Consider the following 22,824-nt stretch of genomic DNA (forward strand, 5'->3'; position numbering starts at 1 on the left):
GAGTGCGGACAAGCTTTATGACAGACAGACACACACACACACACACAGACAGGAGTAAATCAATATGTCTCGCACACCACTGTGTGGGGGGCGGGGGAGACATAATAAGCAACTTTGTTTCTTACATAATGCTGAAATTCCTTTACTTTGTATTGATATTTTGAAGATATACGCAAAAGCAGATTTAAATTGTGGTCCCTATAATGCCTAACTTGTGTGAGAATGAAGGAGTAGTTATCTTTTGTATTTAACATGACATTCATTATAATGAAATATCAAAATTAAACATTAATACCCTTGCAACCTTCCAAAAAGGACTCTTATACACATCTTTCAAACTCTGTTTGTGGGGGTATAATAATGAACATTCTAATATGACTATCAATGCTGTAATCATCACAACGATATTATGTTGACATCACACTGAGGTGATATTTAGCGCCATGTATGCATCAAGAAATAGTGCTTTCAAATTTGATCAAATATTTTACTAAATAGCATGTTTAAAACGAAATGTCACATTGCACAACTGTCTTGATTTATTTACACACATACTGAGTTAGTTATTCACTTTGCACCCTCGTGAAATTATTATGCCCATCGTGTATAAATAGTCTTAATACATGATTTTGCTATAAATTATTTCTTAATTTAAGTACTTGTGCCGTCTGCTGTTGTGAATTTACCTGCAGTATGCGATCCCCAGTTTTCAAGGTACCATTCCTGCCTGCAGGACTGTCCTCTAACACATGTTTGATAAATATTCCTGAGATCATGTGCTCCTCCGTTACATGGAACATGTCAACCCGACCACCTGTAATAAGCAAATATTCCTGAGATCATGTGCTCCTCCGTTACATGGAACATGTCAACCTGACCACCTGTAATAAGCAAATATTCCTGAGATCATGTGCTCCTCTGTTACATGGAACATGTCAACCCTACCACCTGTAATAAGCAAATATTCCTGAGATCATGAGCTCCTCCGTTACATGGAACATGTCAACCCGACCACCTGTAATAAGCAAATATTCCTGAGATCATGTGCTCCTCCATTACATGGAACATGTCAACCCGACCACCTGTAATAAGCAAATATTCCCGAGATCATGTGCTCCTCCATTACATGGAACATGTCAACCCGACAACCTGTAATAAGGAAATATTCCTGAGATCATGTGTTCTCATTTATGGGGATATTGTCAACGCCACCACCTGTAATAGACAAATATTGCTCTGACTCCATGTTCCTCCATTACATGGAAATTGTCAACTCCACCTCCTGTAATTAACAATTACTCCCGAGATTATGTGCTCTTCCATTACATGAAACATGTCAACCCACCATGTACATGTAACAGAGAACTTCATCTTAAACAAGAGCTGTCACTAATGGTGACAAATGCCCCCGCAGCACCTTGACCTTTGACCTGGTGACCCCAAAGTCAGTAGGGGTCGTGTACTCAATAAGTACTATCAGCATGTGAAGTTTGAAGGTCCTGTGTACAGTCGTTCCCGAGTAAATTGCCTTCATGTAAAAAGTTAACGTTGTGACTAACTAACGAACGAACGGACAGACAGTTGAAAACTAATATGCCTCCCTTTGGGGGCATAAAAAATAGGGCAGGATCACAATAAAACTTTGTGAATGAATGAAAAGAAATGTATCCCTATTTTGAAAAGTCTTTGATAACGTCTTTTAGCCAGCAACAAACAGCCGTTTACTGACCTACAATGCTGATGCCTAATGTTTTGCCTGGTTCCCGGTGCAACTCTACCAATCTTGGCGGTCCCCATGTTTGGTTCCCTGACCCTACAACCACTGTCTCTTTCTGTCTAGGTGAAACTTGAGGTGTTGTTGATTTGGGGCTTGCACTTGCAGGTGAGGCAGTTTTTCTAGGTGAAGACAGGGGTGATGAGGGGGCGCTACCATCTGACAAGCTGGATCGCTTCGTGACTGGACTCAAAGTGGACCTGGAAGTAGCAGATACACATATAAATCTTCAGCTAGTCAGTATTTTATGCTAGTATTGTAATAATTGCAGTAAAAGAACTTAATGAGAATCTATTATTTATACCAAAACTGCATCAATATCATATTCTGATACAAAATATGTACAGATATCAAATACATGTTAGGAAAAATTTTCTTCAGAATAAAACATGCTATTCAAAGTAAAGATTTATCAGTGAACATTGTACATTCAGAGTGCATAAATCTTATTTTTGCTGAACATATTTAAAGTTAAGTTGCACAATTTAAACTATATACAATATCACTCACTTTGTGTGCAGACAGTGATTTCAAAGGAAGTCTATATAACTATATAATATCCACACAGGTGACATGCAAACACAATAATTATATCATCATGCTACAGCAAACCTTGCATTCTTAAAAAAACTATTTTATTGTAAAATATGATGTCTTTGTATCTTACTGAATTGGAGAGGCCATGTCTGATATGTAACTAAACACTGACATTATAACTATGTCAATGGTATAACACTCAATCACTTTTCACCATCAATTTCATACCTTAAACTAACCTACAATTTTTCACATTCAAGTTCATACCCCAAAGTAACCAACATTTTTTCACCATCAATTTCATACCCTAAAATAAGCAATGACTTCACAATTAGTTTCATACCCAAAACTAACCAATGACTTTTCACATTAAATTTCATACCCTAAATTAACCAATGACTTTTCATAGACTTGGGTTTTATGGTGCACCAAAAAATACAGGTTACATGGTGCCAAACAGGACTAAAAATTGGTTTTAGATCTCATTTACATCAAAATGAAAATATGACGTACAAAATCAAACTTTTATGTGTGCTTGAGTCACAGAAATACAGCAAAACCACTAATACAATCATGTAAGGTTAGGAAAGCGGTTACAATTCTTTTTATAAACAAGTTGTACCAGATCCACATGGGACCAATGAGTTCACAATCAATTTCATACCCTAAATTAACCAATGATTTTGGGTTTTTTTGGTTGGGTTTAACATCGAAACAACACAATTATAGGTCTGATGGTAATTTCCCAGCTTTGATGCATTATTTCATCATGGGAGGGCCCCTGGGTAGAACCACCGGCCTTCCGTTAGCCAGCTGGATGGCTTCTTCACATGAAGAATTCAACACTAGTGAGACTCGAACCCACATAGGTGAGGGGCAAGTGATTTGAAGTCAGCAAGATTAACCACTCGGCTATAGAGGCCGCAAAAGTAAACAGTGAGATTTCACAGGTTCAACAAGAAATTTCAAACCTAAAATTATCTTAAAACTAACCAATGGCTTTTCACAATCAACTTAATAAAGGCTTTCTCTTATAAATCATAAATTTTTACCACTCCTTGGTAAAGAAAAACTATAGAAAACTTAGTTTTTATCTAGTTTTCAGAGGAAATAAATTAAACCACAGAAAACAACAATAATCAAAACCAGGGAAGAATTGCAAACTAAAATAGGAAGCCAGAAATGTGTATGGATATTGCTTACACTAAGCTTTCAAGTGCAAAAATCTTTTTTTTTCTTACCGATAATACTTTGGAAATATCCTAGTTGCAAAACAAAATATCAATTTGATATAATACATAACTTTTCCTTTCATTACAGGTATACTTTTTTTGTAAAGATAATATTGAAATCAATTATTTCGCAATTTCTAATCAAATTTCATAACTAACCTCACAATACGGTAGTTAACATTAACAAATGAAATATGTCAAACAAAATGTTTGTAAAAATTTTGTGTTTTGAAATGTGAGTATTTAAGATTCAAATTCTTTTCTAAATTTAAAGTTAAAATTCCAATATGCAAAGACAACATTTTCTGTTTATCAATTTCATTTTTTAACTCCATCCACAACAGTTAACAACAATGCATATTCTAACTTAGGCAGACAATAAAAGGAGAGACATCATGTTGAACATTCTGTACAAAAATCATCGCGATAAGCAACTTATTGAGAAGGGAAATTTATACAAAGCATGAATGCTATCCTAACCTGTCATATAACATGTAATATCTATCATGCATATTTCACATCCTTTGAAAAATGTTTTAAGATCTTTTTCTACAATAACAGTTCATTCATTGAGATAACACAGACTAGAAAATTGCAAGTCAATATAAAAGAGAAGAAAAGAAGTCCTTTTCAGCACTTCTGCAAGAAACTATTTCAAACTACCCTATATTACAAAAATTGCATTCCTTATGGGACACAAAAGATTGACTGATTTTAATACACATTTGCAGTTCAGCTATGAAATTTGTACTATGTCTTATAAAAAGAACTGCTTTTGTCTTTAACATCAGTTTGAGCAAATATTTCAGCAAAGAGCTAGATATTTCTGATAGTGCTAAGTCAAGAAACTATAGAAAATATAAATTTCACAAAACTTTCAATATCTTTTTAAATATTCTACTATGATGTTTGATCCAATGTCACATAATTTCATTTCCCACTTACTTTGGTGAAGGCATCATGGTAGGAGTTGAGGGACTTTCTGGTGGTCTTTTTGCCACAGCTTCTTTATGAGCAGCACCATCAGCAGCAGTCACATAACTTATAGACAGGGTAAATATGTTGTAAGTGCTTAAAGTCATAGTAACTGTAACTGATTACTAATTGCATAGCTTCTTATGAGCAGCACATCAGCAGCAGTCACATAACTTATACTGAAATGGTAACGCAAATGTCACGTATGTAACTGATACTATTGCATAGCTTCTTTATGAGCAGCACCAGTCACATAACTTATACTGAAATGGTAACGCAAATGTCACGTATGTAACTGATACTATTGCATAGCTTCTCTATGAGCAGCACCATCAGCAGCAGTCACATAACTTATACTGAAATGGTAACATAAATGTCACGTATGTAACTGATACTATTGCATAGCTTCTCTATGAGCAGCACCATCAGCAGCAGTCACATAACTAATACTGAAATGGTAACGCAAATGTCACGTATGTAGCAGTCACATAACTTATACTGAAATGGTAACATAAATGTCACATATGTAACTGATACTATTGCATGCTTCTTATGAGCAGCACCATCAGCAGCAGTCACATAACTTATACTGAAATGGTAACGCAAATGTCACGTATGTAACTGATACTATTGCATAGCTTCTCTATGAGCAGCACCATCAGCAGCAGTCACATAACTTATACTGAAATGGTAACGCAAATGTCACGTATGTAACTGATACTATTGCATAGCTTCTCTATGAGCAGCACCATCAGCAGCAGTCACATATCTTATACTTAAATGGTAACGTAAATGTCACGTATGTAACTGATACTATTGCATAGCTTCTCCATGAGCAGCACCATCAGCAGCAGTCACATAACTTATACTGAAATGGTAACGCAAATGTCAGGTATGTAACTGATACTATTGCATAGCTTCTTTATGAGCAGCACCATCAGCAGCAGTCACATAACTTATACTGAAATGGTAACGCAAATGTCACGTATGTAACTGATACTATTGCATAGCTTCTCTATGAGCAGCACCATCAGCAGCAGTCACATAACTTATACTGAAATGGTAACGCAAATGTCACGTATGTAACTGATACTATTGCATAGCTTCTCTATGAGCAGCACCATCAGCAGCAGTCACATAACTTATACTGAAATGGTAACGAAGTCATAGATGTATCACTTGTAACTGTAACTATTGCATTTTCTTTATGAGCAATCAGCATCAGTACATAAATTCACTAAAATGGTAATGAAATGTCACGTGTAATGTTACTGCATCCTATGATAGCCATACAAGTCACACATACTAACTGAAATGTAATCAATGTCACGTATGTAACTGATACTATTGCATGGCTTCTCCATGAGCAGCACCATCAGCAGCAGTCACATAACTTATACTGAAATGGTAACGCAAATGTCACGTATGTAACTGATACTATTGCATGGCTTCTCCATGAGCAGCACCATCAGCAGCAGTCACATAACTTATACTGAAATGGTAACGCAAATGTCACGTATGTAACTGATACTATGGCAACTTAACAGATATACCATGTAAAAGAGCTTTTTGTGGCTTATTGGTAAATTCTTTATGAGCAATAGCATTAACATAAATTTCACTAAAATGGTAATATTAATGTCATGTATGTTATTGACACCATGATAACCTACATGTCACATAGATAATAGATGTATCATGTTACGAGTTTACAGAGTTTATGGGTGGTCTGTTTGCCAATACAATTTATACCTAAACGACAACAACTAACTGATATGTCATGTAAATACAGGTATCATGGTAGAAGCTGAGAGAGATTCTGGTAGTGTTACTGCCATAGCTTCTAAATGAGCAGCAGCAGCAATATAATATGTACTAAAATGGTAACCTATGTCAAGAATATAACTGATACTATGGCAACAAAGATGTCAGGTACAAGGTTGGGAGTTGAAAAATTTTCTGAGTCTCTTTCTTCCAAAGTTTCTTTATATAAACAGCACTATGGATAGCAGTAAATATCTATACCTATAAGAAGAAATCATTTTAATCTTAAAGTTAATGATGAAGGAATAACACAGTACAGTCAGAAGTGTACTTTTGGCCAAGGTGTTCTAAGAGGATCGGTGGTCTAGTGGTTAAGGTGTCGGCTGCTCAACCCTGGGGTTGTGGGTTCAAGCCCCGATGACTTCTCATATGACACCAGTACTGGATTTTCCAAGAAGCAGACTTGAGAGTGGTACAAATAAGCTTGAAGCTTTCATCACAATCAGCTAAAATGAATCAGTATAAACTTAAAAGTTAAACTTATGCAAGAATATATGATGTGAAAGACCCAGACATAAATTGTAAATGTATACCTTATATCAGCACTGCCCATCAATGAGGCCCTTCTGAGTATTACTCTAGCCTGCGTGTTCGTTATTCGTCGCATACTTTCGTTGTTGATTGCCATGATATAATCGCCAACCTGTATCCTTCCATCCTTGTAGATAGCACCAGTTTTCGTCAAAGATTTTACAACACAACCATTGATACCTTTATCTGTTGCCTCGACTGTCATACCTGTATGCCATAAATATATCATTTAACATTTTCTGTAAAACCACCAACACTTTTTTATCATTTAGAGAATTTGTTTTTTTCTCAAATCTACAACATTTACACAATAACTAGAATCAAAAGTAATTCTTTTTTTCAAGCACTTGTCAATATTTAAAATAACCAGCCTATATTATTTAACAAAAGGTTGTGGTAGAACATGGAACTGTAAACTTTTCATAGCAATTGGAAAACTGGACAATAAAACTACCTTTCTGTCACACAAATGAAATACAAGTGCATTTTTAGACTCCTCTAAGATGTAGGGCAAGCAATATACAATATAGGGTAGGCATAATGTTACATTAATGTTCTGGATGTCTGCATAGTAAAGGTGTACATATAGTTCAGGAATAAAGTAGGCTAGAGCTGAATCAAATCAAATACTATTTTTGGACATACTGCATATCTAAATATGGTTCACATCCTTCTGATAACTTTTACTAAAGAGCTAAAAATACTGTAATAAGGCATTTTTCGACAAATCAAGGACACATAACTCTGGACCTACTACTCAGGTCTGGTCAATAATCAAACAAACTTAAGAAAAATCTTATAGATATTCAAATTCAGTGTAAATGTGGATAGGGAATGGTTTGGTAATGTAGGTGCTAGAGAGTAAATATAGTGAAATCTGGCATTACTTCGATAATAAAAGGGCAAAAAACTCTGGACATACAAACCTAATTTTACCCATTAACAAATCTGACTGAGATCCTAATATCATACATAACTAGTTTAAATATGGTTAGGACAGGTGATGAAATAAAAGTGTGATAGAGAGAAGACATTATTAAATAAGACCTTTTTCGATAACTCAAGGGCAGTGACTCTTGACCTACTTGTCTCATCCATCTCTAAATCAAACTTGAATGTGAACTTATGACCTTATACATTGTGTCAAAGTTTGATATTACCCAGGCAAATCATGCCAGTAACTGAGCTGAAATCTGGACAATGATAAAGCATACACAAAACAGGAGCCGCTTGTTGATACCAAAACTATAAAGTAACATGTAGCTTCGGTCCTAATGCCTAACACAAATATGACTGGATATTAAGTAATACAGCTCGTTTAAATGGGTCAACCATGTTGTTGCACTATAAAATAGACTGGTCCGGTTTATAGGTTGGTCAGGGCTACGGATATGTATTGTATTTTGCCATCGAAATATTTCTATAAAATGCTTCTTCCCCTTCCGTTTGGATCGGTCCATGTTTACAAACACGTTTGTTTATTTTATGGACTGACATGGTATTGTCTGAACAACATTTACACTAACAATCTTTGCTGAAATACTTTTTTCTGTTCAGCATAATACGGTCAAATCATAAATATTCATGGAAGACTAATTTTTGTGAATTTCACTGTTGCATCATTATCCACAAAATTAAATCACAATTAACAAGCAAATTTCCTCATCCTTGAATATGTATCCAAACAGAATTACTGTTTTCTGCAAAACCATAAAAATTTATTAAACTTAAATGAATTCACAGTAAGTCTCTGAAATTTCGAGATAATCAGCATATGTGGAAACAAGCCTGAACTAGAGCTGCTTTTCAGAAAAGCGTATGTCTCTGACAACTGCCTAATCATCTGAATAGCAAGTCTGTCTTAAAATACTGTTAATTCACAGAAAATATACCTTTGATAGTTTTGGAGTAAGCGTTGGAGTAAGCGGCCTATTGGTAATTCAAGGGCCATAATTCCGAAGTACCTGGGCCAATTTAGCTAGTTATCAAACTTGGCAGAGGACTTATTGGCAAACGCATTTTGTTTGAGCTTGGTGAAGACCGGATGAGAAATATTCAACTTAGAGTGCAGACAAGATTTGTGACAGACGGTCAGACAGACAGACAGGAGTAAATCAATATGTCTCCCACCACACAGTCATGTGGGAGATATAATTATTTAAGGTGTGTTCAGAAGGCGGTGGATAGAGTAATTAGATAAGGAAAATTCTGGGAGGTTGTCATGATAAGTTGGTATATACTTACAGGTTCTTAAAAAAGCTAAATATACAAGCAAAATGTCAAAGACTTTTCTTCTGCTAGATACCTTATACAACAATCAATGAAATAATTAAGTTAACTTGAGCTGACCCTTTCCATTCCTATATGTACAATGGAAATTATCATCATTTAGCTACTATTGTGTATTAAGCATGCATGAAAACAATAGTTCTTGATAAATGCAGTTTATATTTTAGGCAAGTCTGAAACATACAAAAATTTGCTTCCATATCCCAAAAGTATACTAATTCGGTGCAAATTTCAAGACACTGTATACAGGCTGTCAACAGATATAAATACAGACCATGATCACATGATGGACAAATTACTGCAAAAATTCAGTCTCCTTCATATTTTTCTAAAATACGTGTCTGATCTTTACTACTTACCTTTAATATATGTCACACAAAACACAGTCATGAAAGATAACAAGAAATTCTTTAAAAGTTATTCTAATTTTAGCTCGAGCTACCACTTAAGGAAGCAAAGTATCTGAACTATCAGAGACGATTATTTAAGGATGCTAGAGACCAAGTTTGATGATTGATCTATTTTTAGCTCTGGTTGACCATAAAAGGACCAAGCTGAACCATGAGAGGACCTTACAATGATCCCACATTCCAAGTTATGACAAGATCTACTGTAAAATCATTTAATTTCGTGGGCATGAAATTTCGTGCTTTTGGTCAAAACAGCAATTTCGTGGGGATATGTATTCGTGGATTTTAACTTTTGAACATAAAATGAATGGGAATTTTACTTCTACATTGGGGTTAAATTTCGTGGATTGACTAAACAACGAAATCCACGAAAATTAGTCCCCCACGAATATTAATGATTTCACAGTTAATCTGGTTCATGAGAAGTCGTAAGCTTTTTTTCTATTTTCAACCCTATAGGTCTCTAAAAAAGGTCAAATGCAACCATTTATATTTATTTACAGACTGAGTCTGGTGATAAAACATCAAGCAGTTTGTGAGAAGAAGTTGTTCAGACTATTGCTATCACAAAATATGTGCACCAAAACTTTAAACAAAATTCTAGATGTGGACACAGACACTGATGCTGGTGCAAGCAGGATAGCTCCCAATATTCTTTGTCAAATCAAGCAAATAAAAGTGTATATCTTACCAAGATTGTTTTGAGATCTTTTGAGAGTGATTCTTTTCTCTAGTGAAGGTGGGAATGCATCAGGGCCAGAAAATGAGCGCATCAGACTGGGTGATGTTATCGGAGAGATGCCGGGGGAAGCTGTTCTAGGTGTTGATGAAGATGAGGCAGATACAGTCTGTACAGTGATAAAAAATTAATGCAGATTATAGTAAATATAAGTCATGTAATTTTTCCTCATTTAACAATTTAGCAGATAAAATGGTAGTATAATTACTTTTAAATAATCTAACAGATGCAAAAGAACTGCAACTTCATCCAGTTCTGAAATATACTTCTGTTTTTAACATTATCAGAAATGTTTAATTAAAAAAACTTTTTGTCGCTTAAAAGATGGAAACTCTTATACTCACATCACAGCCATTTCAAGATTTACCTTAATGTTACTTAAAGATTCACCTTAATGTTACTTAAAGATTCACCTTACTGTCACTTTGGGACTCACCTTAAGGCCACTTCAAAACTTGCAGATTACTCAAGACCAATCTTAAGGTCATGCCAAAACTTAACTTAAGGTCACAGTGAGCCTCACCTTCAAGATCACTTCAAGGCTCATCTTATAGTCATTTTAAAACTCACATTAAGATCATTTCAAGGCTCACCTGAAGGTCACTTCAAGCTTAAGGTTACTTCAAGACTCACCTGAAGGTCACTTCAAACTGAATATCACAATACTCACCTGAAGGTCATTTCAAGCTGAAGATCACTTTAAGACTAATTTTAAGGTCACTTTGAGCTTAAAGTCACTTCAAGACTCACCTGAAGGACACTTCAAGCTTAATGCCACTTCAAGACACATATGAAGTACACATCAAGACTCATTTAAGGTCACTTCAAGCTGAAGGTAACTTAAAGACTCATTTTAAGGTCACTTCAAGCTGAAGGTAACTTCAATCACGAGTCACTTCAAGTGAGTATTCAAGTCACAGTCCTTCAAGCTGAAGGTAACTTCAATTCCCAGATCACTTCAAGCTGAAGGTAACTTCAATATTCACCAGAAGGTCACTTCAAGCTGAAGGTAACTTAAAGACTCATTTTAAGGTCACTTCAAGCTGAAGGTAACTTCAATATTCACCAGAAGGTCACTTCAAGCTGAAGGTCACTTCAATATTCACCAGAAGGTCACTTCAAGCTGAAGGTCACTTCAATACTCACCAGGTCACTTCAATACTCACCAGAAAGTCACTTCAAGAGTCACATTACAGCACCTTAAAGACTCACCTTAAGGTCACTTGTGTTGAACTGGTCAGATGAGAATGAGCTGTCCAGTGGCTCCTGTCTGTGGTCACTGGTGTCCAGTTGGTCAGCGGTTAAGGAATGGTCACTAGGTGGTATATTTTCTACAGCTGCATTTGTTGCAACCTTGATAACCTCTGAAACGCCAGGGGACGTCTGTGTCTGTACAAAGATACAGGGTTATATTTATATTACATATAGTTTTGATGTAATATATTCATATATTACATAGATATATTCAAAAGGCAGTACACAAACTACAAAAATCTTTTAACAAAAATGAAGATCTCAAACTAGTTCTATGAATAATGATGCTATACCATATATTCCCTTATCAATGCCCCCCTCTCCCCTCAACCATATTTTCCAAAAAAAAAATGAATTTAAGCAGTATGACAGTATTGTACTCATTACATGCTGGATTTGTAGTTTGTAGTTACTATAAACAAATTTAGGGCCTTGATAGAAATAGAAAGTCCCCAGGGTACTTATAAGGGAATATACCATACCATTTGCTGCTGAAGACGTTTTGTTATTATTGCATAACCTTTCATTAAAAAATAGTATGCTAAAACTGACCTTTAAGGTAGCTAAAAGTTTGCAATAAAGGGAGGGGACGATGAAGAAGTTTTATATAAGGAACTATCTTCTTCTGTGTCACTCATATACATAAGGAAAAACAATGGTGTGCATTTATGGTAAATAATAACAAGAGCTGTCTGTAGGGCAGCCAATGCTCGACTATTCAAGCTGTTGTCCCAGAAGCAGGAATATTACCCTAAATATTGAAATATCTATAGAGTTTCAATCCAATTTCTGCATTAGCTTTGGAGATAGTAACTTGCATGCAAAACTTTAACCAGAAGTTTTTAAGTTCAAAAGGGGACATAATTTTGCAAAATATATGTCAGAGTTATGGGTCTTGATCCTATGACCTAGTTTTGTAACCCCTGAAGACACAATGTGAAGTTTCGAATCAATACCTGCATTAGTTTTGGAGATAGTAACTTGCATGCAAAACTTGAACCAGGATTGTCTAAGTCCAAAAGAGGCATAACTTGGCCAAAATACATGTCAGAGTTATGGGATTTGACCAAAAACAATAAGTTTCAAAGCTATATGCCTTTAAATGAAAGCTATACGTACTTGCATGCAAAACTTTAACCAAGGTGTGACGCCGACGCCTGAGGGTGAGCAGAATAGCTCGGACTATTCTTGGAATAGTTGAGCTAAAAATATAATACTGTTCTATTAAAAGTTCTAGAAAAAAAATGTTATAATCCTTATATGTGAAATTCTGTTAGAAATAGAAAAAGCACTACTGTTTGAAAGCCCGTTTACAAGTTATACCATAACAGTAAGCATTCTGCTACCTGACAGTAAAGTGTTACCATTTAAACTTTTTCCAACATTTTATTCAGAATACAGAGCATTTCTTTTGTAATATATACACATATACCCCATCCAACTAGCATGATTTATATAACATTCAACAAATGACTTTTTAATGATGCCATTGGGCATATCAGCAAAGTGAGAACACAGAACTTCATAGTATTACAGTATAAACAGGACTCTTTTGTTTTGTTCTAGGTTTCTTTTAATTAAAACAACATTTCTTTGGAATCTTAAGATTTAATGAAAACTCAAAAAGACCAAGCAATCCCCCTCAGTATATGAGATCTTATGTTTTGTTCAGAGGAGATAACTCCTGAGGCTATTCAAATTTAGTATAATTATGTCCCTTTTCTTCTCAAAACCTAGATAATTACTGCCAAGAAAAATCAAGTCCGAATATATCAGAGAAATAATTTTAAACTAGATGTGTGTCCATACGACACTCCTATCCCCCACTCCTGCCACTGTAACATGGTTTAATGACTCAGGTTAAACAATTTTTAAGATGTTTGCAACACAAACTTTTAAGAACCTTATGTGTACTTTTCACTTAGTTGGCCATAACTCTGGCCTAGCTGAGTAAAATCCTAAAGAGAACACTTCATAGGCTATAAAACAATCCTCTAATGTTTTATGATTCTAGGTCATTTTAACATACATGTTTCACAAACTTTTTTTTTGAGTAAGTCTGAAGTCTGGTCTTGTGTAGTGAAATAATGACTGTAGGTAAAATATTTTTGAAGCTACATGCGACAAAACATTAAAATGACAATTTTTTCATAGGTCAGGGGTCATAACTCCTACAATACTGAATGAATCCGGACGCGAAACCCCATGGGCACAACTGCACATACTGATCAACATTCCTGTAAACTTTGGTGACTCTAGGTCAAATAGTTTTGGAGCTACACACGACACAACATTAAAATGACCAATTTTTAACTAAGTCAGGGGCCATAACTGCTACACAACTGAATGATTCCGGATGCGAAACCCCATGTGCACAACTGCACATGCTGACCAACATTCCTGTAAACTTTGGTGACTCAAGGTCAAATACTTTTGGAGCTACGCGTGACACAACATTAAAATGACCAATTTTTTACTAAGTCAGGGGCCATAACTCCTACATGACTGAATGAATCCAGACGCGAAACCCCAGGTGCACAACTACATATGCTGACCAATATTCCTGTAAAGTTTTGTGACTCTACATCAAATACTTTTGGAGCTAGGCACGACACAACACTAAAATGACCAATTTTTACAAAGTCAGGGGTCATAACTCCTACATGACTGAATGAATCCGGACGCGAAACCCCAGATGCACAACTACACATGCTGACCAACACTCCTGTAAAGTCTTGTGACTCTACGTCAAATACTTTTGGAGCTAGGTGCGACACAACATTCTCGGAAGGAAGGACGGATGGATGGGCGGACAAGAGCAAATCTATATGCCCCCACCACTCATGGGGAGGGGGTAGGGGGGGCCACAAAAATTAGTCAAACATGAATGACCAATTGTGTATCAATGCTAAGACTTAAGTTACCTATAGCTGTCTTATACCTGCCTTTCTTCCTGTATTATATAGCAATATAAAGAAAACCAAGAAAAGACTTAAACAATAAAGTCTCCTTAACACTGTATGAAGCTCTGACAATCTCTCACTGAAAGCACATAATTAAATCTAGCATCTACGATCGAGCATTTTGCTGTCACAACATTGATTATGTGGGATTCAAATATTTCTTCTTCACAGACACAAACAATAATTTCTATTCTATGCTCATCCTTTCATTTTAATAAACAGAGAGGTTGATTAGGACTTTTATTACAAATAAATAAAAACTGATCTGAGATAGTTTTGCAAAGAACAGCACTTTTGCCATTTAACACAGTCAATTTGGTTGAAATCTGAGATAATCGATAGTTTATATTTTGTCAGACATTTTATATCCCTGCAAATTTCCACATTAACCCTTACCCTGCTACATTTCTATAATGAACTTGTTCATCTTTCAACTTGGACAGTACCATTATCTGTTTAAAGGGGTGCTTGACTGAATAGCGAACAGTGCAAACCATGATCAGATTGCACGGATGTGCAGTCTGATCTTGGTCTGCACTGGTCGCAAAGGCAGGATCACTTGCTGCCAGCAGGCTATTAGGGTTAATCAGATTTATGAGTAACAAACATTATTCTTAGTTATCCATTTTTTGGAAAAGTACGTATTACATAAAAGCAGCTAAAATCAAAAGGAACTGATAAGCCTGTAAGTTCAATTTGGAAAACCAGTAACATTTAACTGGTGGTACAGATAAAACTAGTGTTTTCTTTAAAACATGGCAAAGATTTCACTGATAAAGATATACATACATGGTCTAATTCAAAGAACTACACCTGCTGAAATTGTTTTTAATAGATGAAAAACAAATATCTTGTTTCTTTCTGCAAACTAAAGCACTATGTTTGCTCATTATTTCCACATTACAATTTCACTTGTGCTAAGGAGCATGAGCATTGCCACATTTTTCATAACCTCTTCTTACAGGTTACATTAGCTATCGTAACAGTTCCACCCCTCTTCCTTCCCCGTAACAGGTCCACCCCTCTTCCTTCCCCATAACAGGTCCACCCCTCTTCCTTCCCCGTAACAGGTCCACCCCTCTTCCTTCCCCGTAACAGGTCCACCCCTCTTCCTTCCCCATAACAGGTCCACCCCTCTTCCTCCCCCGTAACAGGTCCACCCCTCTTCCTTCCCCATGGACTCAGTGTTGTTATGTTTTCTGGTCCTTTGGGATCATGCAGTCCATTCAATCACCCTATTATGGCATTCCACTTAAACCAGTGCTATTGGGGTATGAGGGGTGTAGCATATTTCTTTACTTCTCACAAACAGACTCTCTCAAACAGCGTCTGCTATTATTATGCTTGGTTGCATTCAATTTTTCCGAAGGATTTTTTTATACATTTTGTTTTATCAAGTTATCTTTTAGGCTAAAGGAAAACCAGCATACATGCACATTCTTGCTTGTTGTTATGTAGAAGCACCAAATCTCAGTAAAATAGAAATCAATACCTCATTGCTAGTTCATTAGTTTTTAGTAAAATATAAAACCGGTATCCTAATGCTTGCCCTTAGTTTAAGCACTGTTTGTACAAATAATCTTTTAGTAAAATGAAACCTACGCCTTGTCTATCATAGCTGAAAATCTAGGTTATAAACAATAACTGGTCGTAAGTTGAAATGATTTTAAAGAGGAAGAGTCATTTTTCATTTGACAAGATGCTGTTTTTAGAAAATACAGGTTAATTTTATAGATACTTCAAAGGTTATACAATAAATTTCCCCCTTAACCAGTAATACAATTAAAAGAACTGTTAGAAACAATAAGATCTTTAAAAACAAAATATTTAAAACTACAAAACTATCATATGTACACATAAATGTACCCAAAGTCTCAAATTTTAATATCGCGTTCTAGTCTCAAAAAATGTTTAACTTGTTAAACTTTTTCTTATCATTTTAATTCTGCAATAGTACTATACAAAAGGGAGGTAAACACTGCCTCAATAGTACTATATAAAAGGGAGGCAAACACTGCCTCAATAGTACTATATAAAAGGGAGGTAAACACTGCCTTAAAAGTACTATATAAAAGGGAGGTAAACACTGCCTTAATAGTACTATATAAAACAGAGGTAAACACTGCCTCAATAGTACTATATAAAAGGGAGGTAAACACTGCCTTAATAGTTCTATATGAAAGGGAGGTAAACACTGCCTCAATAGTACTATATAAAAGGGAGGTAAACACTGCCTTAATAGTACTATATAAAACAGAGGTAAACACTGCCTCAATAGTACTATATAACAGGGAGATAAACACTGCCTTAATAGTACTATATAAAAGGGAGGTAAACACTGCCTTAATAGTACTATATAAAAGGGAGGTAAACACTGCCTTAATAGTATTATATAAAAGGGAGGTAAACACTGATTTATACAAAGGATGCATTTTTTCTCTTCACTTACCGTTTCAATCCATTCTAACAACTCCTAAAACAATCATATGACTAAGCTTATACAATAAGCAATTTACCTAACTCAATTTTCTGAGAAATTTTACTTCCAACTTTCTTTCCAAATAGCAGATTAAAGAAAATGACTTTTGCTAACAGAATGTCAAGACCGCTAAATTTGTCAGTTCAATACAGTGCTTTATAAAATATGTCCTGAAAATGCAAATTTGATTGTATATATTTCATCGGAAGTATTCCTGTTGGAGAATTTTTACAACAAACAATTTTTTATAAATTCTTTTCAATTAACACCTCTGGATTAAATATTCACCTTTCAATCAAGATGTTATCATATTTCCCTGTTTTTAACAGAATGTTCTCTGTAACAATTTGTGTAATTCATTATACTTAGCATAAAAGTTCAAACAAAATTTCTCAGATGGTCTAAGCAAATAACAAACACAATGAAGCTGATAATATATTGATAATGTAAAAGCAGAAAGGTTCAGTCGAAAAATACAATTTTCTCTGCTTTAAAACAACAAACCTGATAATAAGCAGGTATATATGTATGCATTTCCTTTACAAAAGTGTAGGAATATGGTGATACAGCAGAAATTACCAGACTTGAAAGAAATGTAGCATATAAATAAGAATAGCTAGAAAATTGTCTACTAGGAATTGAGGCACTCCAAACATGATCTGACAATATAGTATATAGTAAATACTAATTTTTAAACAAAGGGCCATGACTCTGATTTCAGACATGTCAGATTCCTTTTTAACTGTTTGTGATTATCAGATAGTGTAAATGTTGTCAAATATGCCTTATAGTGAAGAAAGAGTTTCACCCTCATGATGCATTTATCACTTTGATATGAAATGTATAATCATGTCCCATTTTTAAGGGCCGCAAATAGTTAGAAATGAAGACTCCAAACACACAATATACACAGCATGCACTGTTATTCTTAATCATTATACCTTAGTTTCTTCATCTTTATTCAGCAATGGAGGTGGGGATGAAACTGGCAAAGGTGGAGGCTCATCCTGAAAAAACAACCAATCAGAACACATGATACATCTAAATTAGCCAATCAGAACATTTGTAACAATTCAAATTACTCTTAGTCACATGCAAACAAAATCATGCCACTGTTTGACAATAATCATTCATGTTATGACAACATTATTACAATTAAACTGAAATATTAAAATAAAAAAACTCACATTATATGTTAAAATGTATTAAAATTATATACATTAAAATCAGTCAGTTATTTTTAAATCATTCGAATTAAGAGTTTAGTACAAGAAGAATACAAGTTATATATTTGTTACATAAACACTACAAAAAAGTTCTTAATATGTGCATTGTTCTGTATGCATGTCAAAGTGCAGACAAATACACTAAAGTGCCATTATTAAAAATACTTCAAAAGTGATAAAGGATTTTGTTTAGTATTTTCAAACCAGAAATAGGTCTTTGAAAGTAGTTATTTCCCCATATGAAAACACGATAGAGTAACAATGACATTTGAAATTGTGTCTTGTGTCAAATCATAAGAAACTTCCCTGCTAAAGGAAAGGTAGTTATCCCTACAGGAAGAGACGAGTTTTAGAAAGAGAGTTTCAATTAGAAATGGTTATACAGAATTAACAAAAACTACCAAAATGAAGTGTATATGTAAGCAATTAGAGAATTAATAGTCTACAAAAATAATTGATGATTAGTGAAATTATTTGCAGTGTGTGTTATGTGTTAGTAAAAAACAGAAATACTTGAAACATATACAGTCCCTGTTTGCATGTCCTGCTGCATGCATTTCTAAAGATAAAAAAAAGTGACATACACAAATGTTTAACCTAGAAAATCAAAGGCTGCGAAAAACTTATCGTTTCAGAAAGTCAAACATTGTCAAGACTAAGCATTGTGATGAACTGAACTCTCACTAGAAAATCAAACACTGTGAAGAACAGCCAAACTTCAGAAAACCAGAAAGTCAAACATTACGAAGAAGTGATCTTTCATACACTAGAAAGTCAAAATTTGTGAATAACTGCACTTCCATACAACAGACAGTCAAACATTGTTAGGAAATGATCTTTACTATACAAGAAATCCAAACATTAAAGTATTAACTTTTAGCCTGCTGGCAGCAAGTGATTTTGCCTTTGCAACCAGTGCAGACCAAGATAAGCTTGTTCACTATTCGGTCAGTAACTTTTCAGTGAACACTCCTTCATATAATAAATGGTACTGCCCAAATTGAATGATGGATCAGTCCATTTTAGAAATTTAGCAGGGTAAGGATTAATTTTTTGTATATACAGGGAGCTTATGACCAAGTTTAAACAAGATCTACTCATAACCAAGAAGTTCAATGGAAAGAAATGTATCAAAGAACTGAATGTATTCACTGTAACTCACAGCTAGGAGCCTTCAGCTGACTGAGTTTTAGAAAATACAAATGTACCAAAAAATATTAGGTTTCAATGTTAAGGAAAAACATCACTTAAAAAGTTAGAAAGGATACACAGAATAAAGAAATATAGCATTGTATGTAATCTAGTACAAACAAGAAAGTGATAAAACTTTTTGGGACCTATCATTTAATGGAAACTAAAAGTGTTATAGCTACAACTTTTATTTTTATTTGTCCTTTTTGTTGCACTTTTCAACCCAAAGACCAGAACAATTTTACATTATTATTTGATCAGCAAAATCTACAAGGTTCATAATGCCTGTTTGCAAGTCATCAACAAAACAAAAATTCTGGGGATCATTACTAACAACTACTGTACTGGTGTTTTGAAGTACTAACAATGTGAGGCCAAAATGTACAATTTTTTCATTAACCCTTAGCCTGCTGCAGGCGAATTTAACAGCCTTTGCAAACAGCTTGGAACCAGATCAGACGCCGATTAAATCGGCGTCTGATCAGGTTCCAAGCTGTTTGCTACTCTGACAATATTTCTTCCAATTTTGGAGCAAATTGAATGAACTTTACAATTTTAGCAGATGACATTTCCAGCAGACGACAATTTATCTAGCATGCTAAAGGTTAATGCCAATCTATGTGAATATAATGTTAAACTGAAAACCAAACAGACCGTAACTGTCACACTTGATACATAAAATAAAATACTACATGCAAATTTAGTTACAACAAAGTGTTAACAAGAGAAAATAGGTGGAATACATAACACGTCTAATATAACACAAAATATGTGACTATTAATTTTGTACTACATGCAAAACATTGCTTGCCCCCTCTTTTACCTTGACCTTAGGTGACCCCTCTGAATAAGGGGACTGACTCGGTTTTGGTTTAGGGGGTATAGCTGGTTTTGGACGTTTTTTCGATGCATTTTCACTCTCTGGTGACATCTTTCTAGGTGATGGCAGGGGAGCCTTATGCTAATACAAAAACACATAATACAAATCAATGGTGGCAAACAGTCGGCTTCCAGGGCTAAAGTTAGATTTATATATACACAACATATCAGATTAGGAAAAGTTCAATATGGGACCATGTCAGCTGAGTTCTGTATTCCTCTAACTTGAGCCCTAGTATCACAATATACAAATATTATTTCTGGCACACCTTACATACATATATATTAAATGTTAGACTGCATTACGGAAATTCATTTTCCCATGATATGTCTAATAAAGAACTGTTTCTTGTGATTATTTACACAACTGCAACAGAAGTTTTGTTTACTTTAATGTGACAAAGATCAGTGGAGAAAAGATTGATACAAAGCAATATTAATATATAATCCATGCTGAATTTCTGGCAGCATCAGTGGTTGTACATGTTGTGTTATAGATGGGAGATGAAGAAAACAAAGCAATACAGCATTAGAAAGATGAGTTATGTGTTAAAACAGTTAGCTAGTCACCTTTTTTACCAATCTTATGGACTCCTGAAAATCATAATTTCATGAATATATTAGTAGAAAAATCCTGTAAAACAATTTTTGTCTTTTACTTCAAGCTAACCCAAGTGTAAATTTCAAGTTTTTTTTTAGGAAATTAACTTTTTTGTAGATTATTTGATTTCAGAATTTACTACATTTAACCCTGACCACTGACCTTCATTAAAACTTCAAGTTTTATGAATGTTACTGCCATTGTGTTAGTGCTCTCTATGTCAGTTAAATAAGGTAAATTTCTGATGTAATTTCAGCATCTTGCTGGGTACAGGATGCAAGGTGCTCCAAAGAGCTACAAGGAGTTACAAAATTTCCCAAAACATCATTGTAAAAGATGTAATTGCTCTGAAATTGCTGATTGTAAATAACCTAACAAAAGATTATTTCCGATTTTTTATTTACCTATAAATAAACTACTGTCTCCCAAAACATATCTTCACAACAGACAACTTCAAAATGAACATCATCCTATATACTAGTAATCGAAACATTTACCAGTATTTTCATGCTGTTTTTGAAGATGCATTACGTTGGACAAAATTTTCACACCCACTGATCACAACAAATAATTACTTACCGTATTTTCCCGAATAGACGCCCCCGGGGGCGTTACATTTTCCAAAGAGGGGGCGTTCATTTGAGGTAAAAAAATAACAAATATTTTTTTTTACAAAACTTAAAAACATTGTTCAAACCAAGTGTAAAGTGTTTCTGTGTTGTTTAATTCCCCCAAAACGTAATTATTTGGCATCCAATTTAATGCAGTGTGTCTTAAAATTATGCATTTAAATACGGTACCTCATGTATTCCATGACACGCTCGCGACATTACACATTACGCCATCATACCCAATCAGCTGTGTACTCCGATAATATTTTCCTTAGTACATGCGGGTACTGCAATACACAATGTCAGTCGTTTGACACGCTGCTTATGTGCCGGCTTTTAAATTAAAAGTTATTAAAACTGCCGAAGAAAAGGTTAACACTTTGCCGCAAATTTGTTTAAAGTCGACAGGAAGCTTGTGCGCGGGTGGTGCAAAAACAAATCAAAAATGGATTTACCGTTTAATTTTCTATTTGATGATTGGATACGTACCGTACATAGTATAAACGTTTTGGATTTACGGTACATGTACTGTTTAAAAGTGTGTTTAATTCTTAATACATTGGATACTTAACTGTAAATTACTTATTATGTGGACTTATAAAAATGAGGTAGGTGATTTTTTTTCGTTCTTGTTGACTTTTTTTCCCCTCCAAAACGGGTGGGGGCGTTAATTAGAGGGGGGGGCTTAATTCGGGAAAATACGGTAGTCAGATCAGTTCATTTAAAAAAAAAGTCTGTGAGAAAAATAAAAGCAATTTTGCCACCTGAAAAAAACTGAAGTGAGAAATATATCAAAGCTTTGAAACATTCTAGCTGAGAATTCTATTTTCATCCATTTTTTTCCTCCAATATTTTTTCCCTTTTCTATTTTACTAATGCGGTGAAAATAAATTAAAATCTTTCAATTATGTCTCAAATGGAATGAAAACAACACCATTTCAACAAAGACCGATGAAATTTTACTTTTTTAGTCTTTAAAAATGATTTTATTTTCCGTTTTTTTTTTTGAAATGCTTCTCAACTCCTTTTATCTAGAAGTAAACATACAACTTGTCATAAGAATCAATTACTAGAGTAAGTGTAAAAGTCGACCTATGTCTTATTGTCCATCAACTGTTCAAAAGATCAATTTTTAAGGATGACCTGAATACATTCTAGTAATTGCCTGTGATCTATGGCTGAAAATGTGTCTCAAAACAAGGATGTTTCCTCAAACCATTGTTGTAAGCCTCTCATAGTTGCAAACTAAAAACAAAAGCTTCACCTTTAACCAAAACTTCCTGGAATCTAACATCAATACAAATATAAG

The 22,824-nt window shown here is 34.7% G+C and overlaps 1 protein-coding gene across 10 annotated transcripts in view; it reads right to left on the bottom strand.

Annotated features, from left to right (window-relative positions):
* Positions 1–22,824, bottom strand: part of LOC123525825 (multiple PDZ domain protein-like) — a 284,883-nt gene that overhangs the window by 88,925 nt on the left and 173,134 nt on the right. For 4 of the 10 annotated variants that reach the window (XM_053538232.1, XM_053538240.1, XM_053538238.1 and 1 more), the window contains 10 exons: positions 20,874–20,897; positions 20,248–20,385; positions 17,949–18,014; positions 11,524–11,700; positions 10,264–10,420; positions 6,876–7,080; positions 4,489–4,590; positions 3,553–3,573; positions 1,730–1,974; positions 687–814 (listed from right to left, as the gene is read on the bottom strand). In XM_053538232.1, coding sequence (XP_053394207.1) covers positions 687–814; positions 1,730–1,974; positions 3,553–3,573; positions 4,489–4,590; positions 6,876–7,080; positions 10,264–10,420; positions 11,524–11,700; positions 17,949–18,014; positions 20,248–20,385; positions 20,874–20,897 — 1,263 coding nt within the window. The remainder of the gene's footprint in view (positions 1–686; positions 815–1,729; positions 1,975–3,552; positions 3,574–4,488; positions 4,591–6,875; positions 7,081–10,263; positions 10,421–11,523; positions 11,701–17,948; positions 18,015–20,247; positions 20,386–20,873; positions 20,898–22,824) is intronic. The other 6 variants (XM_053538241.1, XM_053538234.1, XM_053538242.1 and 3 more) reach the window with 4 other exon arrangements.

This window comes from Mercenaria mercenaria, chromosome 3 (genome assembly GCF_021730395.1).
Source record: "Mercenaria mercenaria strain notata chromosome 3, MADL_Memer_1, whole genome shotgun sequence".
NCBI lineage: Eukaryota > Metazoa > Mollusca > Bivalvia > Venerida > Veneridae > Mercenaria > Mercenaria mercenaria.